General features: G+C 40.0%; 1 protein-coding gene across 1 annotated transcript in view; it reads right to left on the minus strand.

Moving 5' to 3' along the window:
- MYO1B (myosin IB) overlaps nucleotides 1-13,924 on the minus strand; it is a 114,340-nt gene that overhangs the window by 69,409 nt on the left and 31,007 nt on the right. The window contains exon 4 of the mRNA XM_075153898.1: nucleotides 13,890-13,922. Coding sequence (XP_075009999.1) covers nucleotides 13,890-13,922 — 33 coding nt within the window. The remainder of the gene's footprint in view (nucleotides 1-13,889; nucleotides 13,923-13,924) is intronic.

Here is a 13,924-nt window from a genome sequence, read left to right on the forward strand (position 1 = left end):
TAACAGCTAAATTGATGGAGCATCAGCTCGGATAGACCTTCACAGGCAAGCAGCTGTTCTTTGAAAAACGCCAATCGGGAAAAAAATAAAATAAGTTTAAACACCAGGATAAAGAGGTGTGCTAAGACAGATGGAAAGCCTTTTCTCCTATTCATATTCTCAAATTTTATTTTCCTGGTGAGCACAGAAACCTGTTTTATCAACAATACTATGTGGCTAATATAAACAGCAGAAGGGTACCTCCTGCGTACGCTTCCCCACTTTGTTATTCGCGTTAGCAACTGTGACGTTATTAGATGCAGAATAAAGCCCAAAGCTGTGTAAATCAGCCCATTTGATTTGTAAGAAGCAGCCATAATTTATGGAAGGAAAGGGAGAGAGGGGAAGGGAGGGCAAAGAGGACAGACAAAGCCACTCTTGATTTTCAAGAGTAAAACACTTTAAAACACAGCCTAATATTAAGCCAGAGAGATTTATTTTCTGTTCCAGTAGACTGGGAATATAATATACCCTCTGATGCTCATATACACACTGCAGGTTTAGTAGAAGAGTTGATTCAGGCCAATATTCTGAGGTCTGGACAAAAAGAAGAAAATGTTCTTTCTGAAAATCTTGTCTTTCTCAGGACGAAGCAGATTTCAGTTGTGTCCAATGGACTTCACCTCAAAACCTCCTTACTGAGAGGTCCAGCCAATGCTTCTTCCCCAAATATCGTGCCTGCACAACCTCTCAGCTCAACCACAGCCCAGTCTGTCCCTGATCCTTTTCTCTCTCTCACACACACTTCCCCTCCAAGTGAGCGGGAGGCTTTATCAGTTCTGATCACTTCCTTTTTACTGACTGATGGTCCAAAAAAATGTAATTTTTTGAAAACCAACAGTAGTTTTCCCCCAGCCCTGTACACAAAAGCCAAAAACACAGCCTATGCTTTCTGCCGGTTTCAACATCATCTAAAGCATCTCTTTAGAGCTGCACATTAGTACGATGGAAAACAAGAAACGTCTTTTACTAGGAGCCTATGACCCAGCTGTTGCATTATTTTCCTTTAACTGGTGGAAAACAGGATCTCTGAAGCTGAGGATGACCATGCCACTTTCTAATCCACGCTACAAAATAAATTCTCCCTCTAAATTTTAACAAACACTATCAACCCCAGTAAGCATGTCCACATCACATTCAACAGCTCAGCCCTGTAAGCTGGCAGTGAAATATGCCCAGCAGATTGTCAGGAGAGTGACCAGGGCATGGGTCCAAGGTTGGGTCCTCCAAAGTAATGTAACGTGATGGCAGAGCAGAGCAGCGGGCAGAGCTTTGGTGCTGCAGATATCCAAGCCGACAGGTCCGTCTCCTGTCCTGGTAACGTGTTAACCATGGAAAGCCCACTAAGGCGTACCAAATTGAACTAACGTGGACCAGTGCCAGCTGTACACACCATAAACACCTGCAGCTGCAGACAAACAACAGGTATAACCCGTGACTTGGTTTGCCTAAAGAAGGGAATTAAAATAGCGAGCTTTTCTTTGGAGCAGGTTCCTGTTGTCAGCTGAAGTGAACATATACATGAACCGAGGCTGGAGGGGGATCTCCATGTCATGAGCTTTTCAGAAGAGCAGCTTGGCTTGGATTCCCCCTTGACTAGTCCCATTCCTTGAAATGACATCAGCCAGCTGGATGCCAACCTCACCCATACTAATACTCAGCCCATGGGTCTAGCATGAAGGAGTAACTCCCATTTCCAAGGCACAGCATTAACCAGATGAGTTTGTAACACAATCTCTCGCCCCACGCACCGGGCTGCGTTCCCCAAGGCAGCCACCCAGCTCCTACAGGATCACACAGGGGGACACAGCTTGGCCTCTCACAGACCTACAGCAAGTCAGTGTGCTGTAACGTGCACTGCAAGGATTTTACATTTCTTGGGAGAAAAGGCATTTCTGTTCACAAAAAATAATAATTTTACTAGGCCATGATATCCTTGAAGGGAAGTATAGGAAGTGTTTTCTATTGTTTTATTAAAAACAATAATTTAGTTAGATGTAGTTTATTTCATAAGATAAATCAGCACTTGCATGTTTGATTTAACGACTGCCTAAAACAGCCAACTCCTTACAGTCAATGGGCTTACTGCAAAAGTATATGCTGAACCTTTTTAGTAGCCATATTTTCTGTAAGAAGCTCCAGACTTTTCCTTGAACTGCCAGCCTGGCTGCACTAAAAAAGCATGCGGTCACCTGCGAGGGAAGCAGCTTCATGGCACACCAGAAATGCCAGTGGCAAGAGACTCACATTTCTCCGTGGACCTTCTGAAGCTTTGCAGCCCCTGAGGTTGGGCTTGTAAAACTTAGGATTTATTCCATTAACAAGCACGTTCCCCAGTTCAAATGGAGTATCAAGGGGTCAGACAGCTGAATGGGACAGTAAGGAAAGAGAGGTGCAAACTGATTTTCCATGCTTGGCTTCTGTCAGAGTTTAACTAGAGGACACAACATTTTTTAAAATCCCGGTTTACTATTTCAACCACATACTAGCAGATTTGAATTGCATCTCTGAACTCTTGCATGTATTTAGAAACGAAGGGCTGGTGGGACAGGGAGGAAAAGGGGGAGCAAGGGAAAACAGCCATTCCCTTTCTGCACTGAAATATCCAGACTCTCAATATTTTACAGAAAATTGAATTAGTTTCTGTACCTAATACAGCATGTGTCTGAAAATTAGGGAAGTTTACTGGTCAAACACACATATTTAGTTCATGTGAGCTTCAACCAAATTTTACATAAAATAAATCTTTTTCTGCAGAACAAGACATGCTTTGAGTATGCTGCTGCACCGTGTGAATAGCACACTAAAAGTAAACTCCAATAAAACTGTAATTCATCTTGACTTAGGTGGCTAAGCATAATACATATTCCATCAAAATAAAACACTGAGAAACAATTATTCCTCATTTTTAAAACACTGATTGTGGCTAAACACAGGTCCTTACAATTATCCATAGCTGTTTCAGAAAAAACAGGCCCAGAGTACAGTTAAGTGAAAGACTTAGAAGACAAGACTCTATAATCCTATTAGAGGAGCAATATTCATTATAGCTTGGCTTTTCCTGCACAGATGGGAAATCACTGTTCGTTGCTTTTTTTCCTTTTCTTTTTTAATTTATTTTTTAAATAGGATGTATCTTTGGGCCTTATAGTTTGAGCTTGTCCAAATCAGCAGCAGAGCACAGATGCTCCTTGTAAAAATGCCAGCAACTTCTTGATCTAGCAAATGAAACCACAATAGGGCTGTACTGGTTGCAGGGTTTTCCTGAGGCATGATTTCACATGGAAAAATGTTTAGCAAATAGGCAGTGTTCCATGTTGCTGCCTCAAAAAAATGTACTCCTGCCTGACAAAAAGAAAACCCTGCTTTTATTTGCAGCCCTAAGCAACATCACCCTGAAGTCAGAAGGTGGAAATAAGTAATCTCCTCCTGATGCAGTGAGAGCAGAGATACAGCAAGTCAAGTTTTGGCTTCCACAATAAGTGTGCATTGCTACCACATGCTCATGCAGGGACTTCTCTCGCTGCAAATAATTTTATTGCAAAAGTAGCAATACCCTCAGACAAGCTTGCTCTACTCTGCTAACTGGAGAATGAAAAATAAATTTATTCCTTTATTCTGAAGTAATTAAACATGTTCCAGTACTCAGGGGAAGACGAACAGTGAAGTGAGGTGCCCAGTTTCACATATTCACTTCACAGAAAGGGACATGCTCATCTCACAGGACAACAGCATACTGTAGCACAACTAAACTCCAGAATGCTGGACGTACCTAAGAGCTACAGCATCTCGCATAAAAAGGTGCATCTTGGAGTGACTTCATAGCTCTGCCTGGTGAGATGGGTAAAGAAATGTCAGCCGTGTGTAGTGCAATAGACTGCAATGGAAGGCAACAGTTTGCTGTCAGAAAAAATGCCGAGCGTTCCACCAATTCATATTACAATACTGGAGAAATAGGAGTATTCTCACATCCTCATAGCTATTTGTAAGCTAAAATAAGTTGCTAATCATCAGATTTGAAATCTAGGCTCTGTAACACAAAAGCTAGCATGCAGCTGCCTGCAAGTTTATCAGAGACAACAGTGATAAAATTGCAAATAAAAGTAATTCAGTTATCTGGAAAACATCTGATGGGCAACGTCAACACTAGGTAATTACATAGGTATGTTGCTACTTTACTGGAGGAGTTACTGAATTTTTTTCATTTTGCAAGTAACTCTTAAGTCCTCTTAACAAACCAAGTAGTTTGTTAAGAAGTTAAGAAGCCTTACCACAACTTATTTTTTGCCTCCCAGCTCTCTTTTCCAAATAAAGTACCTCTCATGAACCCCTGGACAAGTAGGCACTAAAGCTTATCTCAGCTTCCAAGAGCTTGTTAGCTCAGGTACAACATCAAGCTAATGTGTCTATTCAGTCTGCAAAATTTGCTGAAGTTTGTGCATGACATTTGTGGATATATATCCAAAATGTTCTTTCCATGAATGGTCAAAGCAAGAAATGAAAAGCCTTCTTCCGATTGCTCAAACACTAGGCTTCAGTTCAATCCACGTGGACTACTTCCAGGGACGATGCATTTCATCTACGTCCTTGGTTGGTCTGCTGATGTTCAAGGAGGATGTCAAGTGCACACATCTTTTTTTGTCCTGTGGATACATCCTCACTAAGAACCATCTTGGAGTAATTATGATCAGTTGCAGTTTGAACTCCACAAGGTTTAGCAACTAAAAATCATTTCCGTAGTATATGAAAGGAAACTGTGTATACAAGAAAAACGCAGATTTGAACTAATTTACTGAAGTGACCAGAATTAAACTGTCTTTGTAGTTCAGACCTTTGTTTGTAAACCCCAGTCCCAGCTCTCTTATCTATTCAAAACAGAAGTAAAAGATTATTCAGTGTGCTAGACAGTAAATATTAAGACTGTGTATTTCCTGATTCATAACATGAAAAAGTTTATCTCTAATAACCCAAACTACATTAACCATGATGTACCCAGAGTTGAAGAAATCAGAGCCTTTTGCATAAAGTTGCCAACAAAAAGAGATTGAATGGAAAACGTTCTGCCTCTAAAGGTGGTACCAGAGCTGGAATTTTACTGAAGTTTCTTGAAGGCTTTAAACATTAGCCTTGTTTACGCTGTACCTAAAATCATGACAAAGGCTTCTAGCATAGCAGATGGGCATTTCCTGGTGTATTATAAATTGCTAAAAAAGAAAAAAAAAAAAAAAGACGACCATTAAACACAATGAGACACTTTCAATGAAAGGACGACAGCTGTTCTTAATTGCAATTTGAAATCCCAGTTCTTAAGAGAGTACCATGCTGCCAATTCAGGAAAGGCACAATGAAAATTCTGATCCCTGTACACACAGTGCATAAAATGGGATAGCTGCCATTTCTGATAGGACCTCTACCTGCCCTCACTTTTCAGTCTGCATTTAAGAAGCGAAACATAGCAGTGCCTCCTTTTAAGTACGTTCCAGTGCACAAAAAGTCCCAAAATTCTAAGGAAAAGAAAAATGAAGCTATTGGACCCTTTTTAAGAAATCAAGTTATATTTAAAGCCGCATTAAGTGTTTAAAAATGCTTTTATTTCCAAGTCCTCTCATAACATCACTAAATTTTCTAATCAGAAGAATCTCATTTTGTTAAGCAGCACAAAAAAGGCTAGTCTTATTTCTAGCCTAGATGTACAAATGAAGAGCTGGAAGAACTATCTGAAATGTTGAGAAGAGACAAAGAGCAGTTATGTATTGACAAATTCAGAGAACTGCATTACAAAACTGAAAAATTACTGCAGGTCCTTTCCTTTATTTAATTAAGTGCCCACTCCATTCACAAAATTCAGTCAGACATATTGAATGGATTCCCAAGCCTTTTGTGTGAATTAGAGGGATTCTACTTTATGTGACAAAGTGAATTAATTAAAAAAAAATCTCAGTGTGTTATGTCCTAAAAATATCAATGGCATAATATGAATGCTAGCCAAAATGTTCCGGTTCCAGGAAAATGAGAGAAATGGGATCTGGCAAAAAAGTTACCATTAGTTTAGATTACTGGAGCATTAACACACATCTCCAACTATCCAACATATATTAAGGCTTTTTTTTTTTGCCTTTTTTTTTTTTTTTAATTATCTTTGCTCTGACAATCTAGCCAAACCCAAAGCTTTTTTATGCTTACAAATAAACACAGACGATAACAAATACATTCACATGCAAAAAAAGAAGAGAGAGAGATCATCACAGATAACTAAAAACATTTGACTCTCAGTCCCCAACATGACTGAAGTCAAATGTGAAAGTATGCTGTGTACAGAGGTATGAGTAAATATTTGAAAACAGTTCTGAAAACAAAGTTATTTTGTAGAGTCTCTAAGCCAGCAGCTAATTCATGAAGGATGCCCCAAGATTATTTTCCCCCATACACCATGACGACAATTATAGAGTTACGGAAGCATCTGGAACAGATCTCAAGTTAAGTGTTTCCCTTACAAACTCACAATGTTTTAAGGTACCAAATTCTTGCATTTTTTGCAAGCTTCTTCAAAAAGTCCACTGGACACGTGAATGTGGTGGGTTTTTTTTTTTCCATCGGCTAGGACCACCCACGGCTCTCCAAATGAGAAACTGATGGATGAGCAGGCTCTACCGGAGCCAGGTGGGTCCTGCCCAGAGAGGGGGGCCTCTGGCAGCGGGACTTCAGGAGCTGTGACTGACAGTAATGCCAGCTGGGATGGCTGTGGAGACCGAAATCGTTTGTGAGCCAGTGGATTTGGTGCTTTTGAATAATTTTGTCACGACAGTAGCTGCTGTAGCTTCTGAGAGACAGAGAGATGCTGGAGGGCAAGACCAGAAGCAGAGTCCTCTCTGCCTCCTGCGGTATTTTGGGAGACAGTTTTATCTTGATGCTTTTTATATCCCCTGTAGTCTATATACTCCTTTAAACCCAGAAGTGTTTAAATGCCACAACAGCACAAAAATCCACCTGGACCCTACACCGCCAGACTGCCTGATGTCTGGGCGAGCCTGTGTGCAGGCAGCTCCACCCCACCTGTGTTACGGCTCTGCAGCTACACACAGCGTCGTACGTTTTCATGTTGGAAATCCCATGTCCCGGACAGTTACAGAAGAATGACAGCACCAGTGCCTTACACAACGAATTTAAAGGGCCTTTTCATTTCTTAATTTAGGCAGCGCTACTTGGAGGATCACCGGAAAGGCTTATTCCAGTGAACTTTGGAATCCAGTCTAAATGTCACTCCAGACCATTTTAAAAATTAAAATAAAGCATAACATTCATCTATACACTGCTTTTCCAGGCTGTTTATACTTCTTGGGTGTTGGGTGCATTTTTTGAGCCTCCTTACAACCGCACGTTCTGCTATAAATCAGTTCCTGTATTATTATGCATTATTACAAAATTTCCTGCGATCTAATACTGGCAGCAAACAAGCAACTACTGTTCTTGTCAATAAGACTATATTCACCTCTGAAGCACTGGGGTGAGATGGCTGCATTACGTGCTATCCAAACCAACTAAAACAGCCCTGCTCAAATTTCAGGAAAAAGCTAAATATTGTCGCATGCGAGAGAAACCTTGCTTTATACCCTAAGCCTTCAAGTTCACAAAGCACTTCCAAAACGCCCTTCAGAGAATTAGATGGCCATTTCAATATGGCCACATCACACAGCCTTCCTCAAAACTCTCTTTTCTCAGAAGGACTTCTGAGGTCTCCCACCAAGTGTAAAACTTAGGAAACCGTGCATCCCACGGGTGGTGTGCCAGCAGCCACAATAGAAGAGGCTCTTCTCAGGCATGAAGTCCTTCTGACTCTCGAAGTGTCATGCTTCATCCCCTTTTCATCTACACACTTGAGGGATTTACATTCACGGATACACCGTATTCAGTACTGCCTCACTATAGAGGTTAAAAGAGTAATAAGCCTGACCCTTTCCAAAATAAGACTTCACTATTCTCTGTAGGTTTTTTCCCCCCCTTCTTCTTTCAACTCATTCCTAGCATGGGTTTAACAATTAGGCACTGGCAGTCCTCCCTAATTGCTATTTATGATTTCTGTCAGCCATAGATGTTCCCTCCCTGCCCAGCGGTTAATTTTGCCAACTAACCTCTGAAGTGATCATCTTCCCTCGACTATAAATCTCTTCTGAAAGAGGCTCTCTGCTGAGCAACATGAACAAGTCCAAAGACTGAGTGTCTGGAGAAGTCAAGAATTATTAGGAATAAGAGCAGAAGGTCTGTAAAAAGGGGATACTGCAAGGTGAAAATAATCATAGGGGGGGATTTAAAAAAAACCACACACCCCAAAAAAAAAACCAAAACCAAAGCAAATGAAGGTGAGGAAAGGACAAACTGAAAAGGAAACTTTAAAATAAACATACTGAGGCAATGAAGGACACTAAACTATGGCACAGGTTCTCACCCCACTATCCCCTTCTTCAACAAATAAAGATAGCTACTGTGTATCTTAAAAATCTGCTACCTACAGGGGAAAGCTTAGTTTTACATATAGGCAAAAATGATCCTTCACAGCTGGGGCTTTATCATGCCCTTTGGACAAAAATATTTGCTTTAAATCAAGGAGGAAAAAGAGTTACTGTAACCTTGGTGTTTCCAAAGACACAGAACCCTGGAATACGAGCAAAAAAAGCCAGAACCAAAAATGTAACTTCCATATTCACTGCTTACACTGGTTCAAAACTTGAAAAGGAAACAGCAAATTGTATCTATTGTCAGAGTAATTGCAGATATCCACAGGATAATGATTTGTCCCACTAACTATTAATATGATGATCACTGAAATGGGGAATACTAGGAAGTTCCTCATTCTTGCACTTTAATAGGCATCAGGTTGATACCTTTGTGCTTGTATCCTATATGAAGGCAAACTGGTTTTCAGGAGTTGCCAGCAAAAGTTTAAGTCTCTCTAAATTTGAAAGCTTTTAATGCAAAACTATTGTCTCTTCAGAAATATTTGACTTAAAAGAACTAATAACAAGTAAATAAAATATACAGCAAAATTGCCTAAGTGGAATGCAATAGGTCTCTGATAAAAGCCTTCTCCAGATATTTTCCTGCTGTCCCAGTTATTCACCCTAAATACTTCAGCGCATAGCTAAAAAAATGCACGTTAACTCTGAACTCTTACTTGCTTGTAGCTTACCATTAGCAGTACAGCTGCCACTTTCTACTTTGTCCCTCAACTTAAAATAATCCGTGATTCTTCTAAAGTGAGCAGGTAAGGCATTTAGAACATGAAGGGGAGCAAAAAGCCACATGCCACCCCACTTCCCAGAGACGGAGAGCTGCTAGTAGCCAGGAGCCGATGTTAAGCTAGGAAATGCAAGCAAGCACCTACTCTGCAATCCCTTAAAGCAAATCTGTTACTGGTAGGAAATTGATACGGCATGATGGTTACAAATAAACGGTATGATAAACTATTTATTTCTTATTGCCTTCACTTCAAAGATGCCAGCAACTGCCTTTGTCACTGGTGGAAGTCAATGTAAATTAACAAGATAGACAGCTTGGTTCCCTCTCATGTCTGGCTTACCCACAAGGTAAGCAAAACAGCAATTACATCAACTGAAAGAGTAATTACATCAACTGAAAGAGCAGAACAGAAGTAGAAGGACTGCACAAATCAAGGAGCAAACTGTTTTAACACTGAAATGTCATACTCTGCCCTGTCAAGTCAGAGACAAGTTTGATCCTGCCTTGCAGATAAAGATAAAACCAGCAAAATTAACAAAAGACTAAAAAAAAACAATTAAAAAGCTTGGTAAACTTCCTATAACAGCTATGCAAATAGCCACAGACTATGAAAATAAGCATTCCAGGAGACCTAGAAAAGTAACACTTTATTACCTGGTGCCACAACAACAGTGGTGTATTTAGAGAGGAATGAACTATTAAAATAAAATCTCTTTGATCAAATTTTATCAGGTATAACACTATCCAAAATCACCTGACCAGAAACTTTCTCCCAGAAATTCAGTTTGGCTGCCTATTCAAAATGTGTCCGTGGCCTTACTCTATAGTTTCCACAGAACAAAAACCTGCCCAAAGCCTGCAATTAAGTATTAACCAGCGTCACTGAAAGCGTCAGTCACTCTCGCAGACACTCTTGAGGAAACACAGAGCAGATGACTAGGTGTTCACTCCCTCCTCTTTCAGATTAGGGTTAAGAAAACACGTGAACAGATTTTTCACTCCCATGGGTATATGTTTCCTTCAATAACCATATATGGAAAAAAAATCTCTAGGTATGGATTTCCTTAATTATATATTTCAGTCATTATATATATGTCATTATATGTTTCTCTCTCTTTTTCCTTCCATTTTCATTTGCTCCAAGCCTGCTATTTTACTGGGACAGTTGGCATTCTCAAGCACATCCTCCCTATACCAACCCATCACATCGAAATACTTGCACGTACCTCGAGCATAAACAGAAGGTCATACAAAACTCCTGGAAAATAACCAAAACGTGATTTAGATTCCTCATTTCCCAGGAGCTCCCACACAGAGCCGGAGCTCTGGGAGTGTTCCATGGCAGTCTGCTCCAGAGACGCTGACGCTTAAAACCTGGGATTGCCAAACCTGAAGGTTCTCTCCAAGATGACAGACCTTGGAGAACATGAGCTATCATGCCAACAGGTGACAGCACGTTTATTTCTGACGGAAGAGTTTTGGTGCCATACAGACCTGGTTTCTATAGAAATCTCAAACCAAACCACAGCTAGAAATTTTTTGCAATAAATTCTTTGCATTTTTCTAGCTAAGCACTAGTAACAAAATTTGATTATTTGTACAAATAGGAGATGCTGAAATAAGAAACACGCTATATATAATTTTTTTTCTAGACACACTCTCTAGGTCATATGCATTAGTCTCCTTATAAACAGTCAAGAGTTTTGCTTTGCTCAGGATTGCACAATAGGAACCAAAAGTCTTTTCCCAAAGCACACTTAACTGGTGCAGTGGGAACCACAACCAATTCTTCTCAAGAGGCCATGGTTCAACGGAGATTTACACATCAAAGAAAAATAAGTATGTATATCTCCACAAATCAGTGTGGGTTTTTTTTACCCCCATGTCAAAAGAAATACCACAAATTGCAATTTGTCTCACAGCATCTCTTCATTAAAGTTCCTGAGCAGCTAAAAAAAACCACCTTGAAGATTGCAAGGTCTCTGTGGAAGTGTAGCAACCTCCCCAGACATGCCCGAACCCTGCTTTTAACAGCAGCCTGCTACTCCCAAGATCAGTCAACCCTAGAATTAGCTGCAAGCTCCAAGGCTGGGATGCATGCCGGCTCTGTCCCAAAGCCAGTTCTTGGCCCATACTGACCAGTGTGGTGGGCAAGCACCCCGTTGGTGATCAGTCTAGGCTTGGCTGCAGCAGGACCATATGGTCACCCTGTAAGCTCTCCTCATCGGTATTAAACAGCATTCAAGCACCAGCTCTACGTTCACAGAGTGAACAACTGGACTGGCATGAATCCGCAGGCTACCACACAAGGCACTATATATTAATGGGGATGAAAAGTTGTTTTAGGCTTGTCAGAGACGGCATAAGGCAGCCTACATAGCCCTTATTTTAGACACCTACAATATTTTGAAGTATCTTTTAAAGATGGTGAGAAGTTTACCAATTTTAGCAGAGACAAAAGTGACTGTCTTGATTCTGCAGTTCTCATAAGCATCTACAGACAGGTGGGAAGGAAAGCAAGGTCACCATAAGGTAAGATCATTTTATATTTCTACAGTTTGAAAAGAAAACACTGTATCTGTAAAAGAAACCATAGCAAAGATTATGTCATAAACCTGTCTCTTTTTAAAGACATGTTGTCTATTTAGCGGGTGTCAGAAGACAAAATTTTCATACAGAAGCAATACCAAATAAAGAAAATTTGTGAAGAGATCGTATCTGTCCAAGACAAATTAGTCTTACACTTTTCATGACTTGGCACTCTATCCAAACTTGCAAGGAAAATCTATTACTATCACGCAGTCGAGATCTCCTGACATAAGTTAAAATTCAACATTTTCTCACTTCAAACTACTGCTCTTGAAGTGGATTCTAGTGTTTGGACTGCAGAAGTTCTCGCTCCGAGATGGCATTCTGACCGTACAATTGTCATTAGTGATGAATGATGTTTATGAAACATTCTTCTACCAAGTGAAGACTCTCATAATACATACAAGAATGACTGCTGACCATTTCTATTCTGGAAAACCATCTCTCTCAAGAGAGATGGAAAAATGTGGAGATCAATATATTACTATGTACTTGATTCAACATGTAACCAAGTACACAGAACTGACTTTCAGAATGTCAGACAATTGTAACTCCCAGGTTTTATTTTTAAAATCCTCCATCATATGACAGCAAATTTTACACAGCTGAACAAAGTTAGCAGAGCAGAAAGTTCTTTTAGCAAGCAACTGTGTTAATTTAGCAAGCGATTGTGCTTGCTAAACAAAACTGTGAAGAAAGAAAACCTGAACATAGCCAGAGTTCAGATCCAAGAGGACCAAGAACTACCAGAAGCTTATTTGATCTGATTAATTGGCTGTCTGCATTTCAGCCAATGTATCTGGAAAAGTTACAGATGAGGTGTGAAGGCAAAAAATTAATCAGAACAAAATAACTTCCAGAACTCCTTCCACACATAATTTGCTTTTAACCTAAAAGTTAACACTGAAGGAAGACGCATAAACTTATGGCCATGTTTAGACACTTATCCTATCGCTGATCACTCAAGTCAGTCTCCGGAATATGTGACTGCAAAGTCAGGTGGCAACCTCACAACACACTGGAAACACTTCTCTATCCCAGCATCATGGCGAGGAGAGGAACAGTTGGCTTTAATCTCACCACTACGATGTCTAACAAGATAAAACGATTACTGCAACATACAGACCTTGAAGACAAGGTACCTTATTTTCAGCCATACCACCCACACTTTGTGATCAAAGTCTTGTCCTATTATGGACAGGGCTTAACCATGTTCCATTACTCTCAATAATTCCGACCAGGCCCAAATAATTTGGGTTGTGTCAGTTCTCTATAACCACAAGGCAAGGCCTTTGACTTCTTTGCAATATGCCCCCCTGTAGAGGGATTAGAGAAGGTGAATGAAAGTCAGAATAAGAGATTATACCTACTTCCCAGCCTTCTATTCCTAAATTTAGACAAATCATATTTTGCAATATTATATGTCTGTATATATGCTACATATTTTAGCCTTAGAATTTGCATTAAATATTTTTGGAACTCTGGCTGCCCTCTTAGGATGGGCTCATTTCCACCCAGCACAGAGGAGAGGAAACCAAGCTTTTCTTTTCCTACGGTTACCATTCAGACGTATCCAATATCTTTCTGCATTCATCATGAGGGTTTTTTCTTTTTTTGCATTGTGCAAAGCGAAATTAAGAGTTTCAGAGATCAAAAGTAACACTATATGACCCAAACATTTTTAACACCTAGAGGCTTTCATAAGGCAATCTGGACTTTGAAAGAAACAGATTTCCTCAAAAACAGACTACTTACTTTACAATACAGTAATAAATGCTACTGCGAACAATTAGAGGAAAGTGTTCTGAAATGCACATACCAGGATTTAAATACATGAAACAGAAAGAGTAACTCATCTGGACTTCTCTTTAAAATAAGGATGAACTAATAAAAATTCATGTCGGAAGAGTGGTGGTGAGATTTTTGTTTTGTTTGCTTTAATCAACACAGACCTTTTGATGAGAGAGACAGCTGGTACCATCTGTATCAGGACAGAATGAAAACTAAAACTTCTTCACGGTACTTACATGTGAGGACTGAGTTCATAAAAGTTTCGGTTTCT

Source organism: Calonectris borealis, chromosome 6, assembly GCF_964195595.1.
Source record: "Calonectris borealis chromosome 6, bCalBor7.hap1.2, whole genome shotgun sequence".
Lineage (NCBI taxonomy): Eukaryota > Metazoa > Chordata > Aves > Procellariiformes > Procellariidae > Calonectris > Calonectris borealis.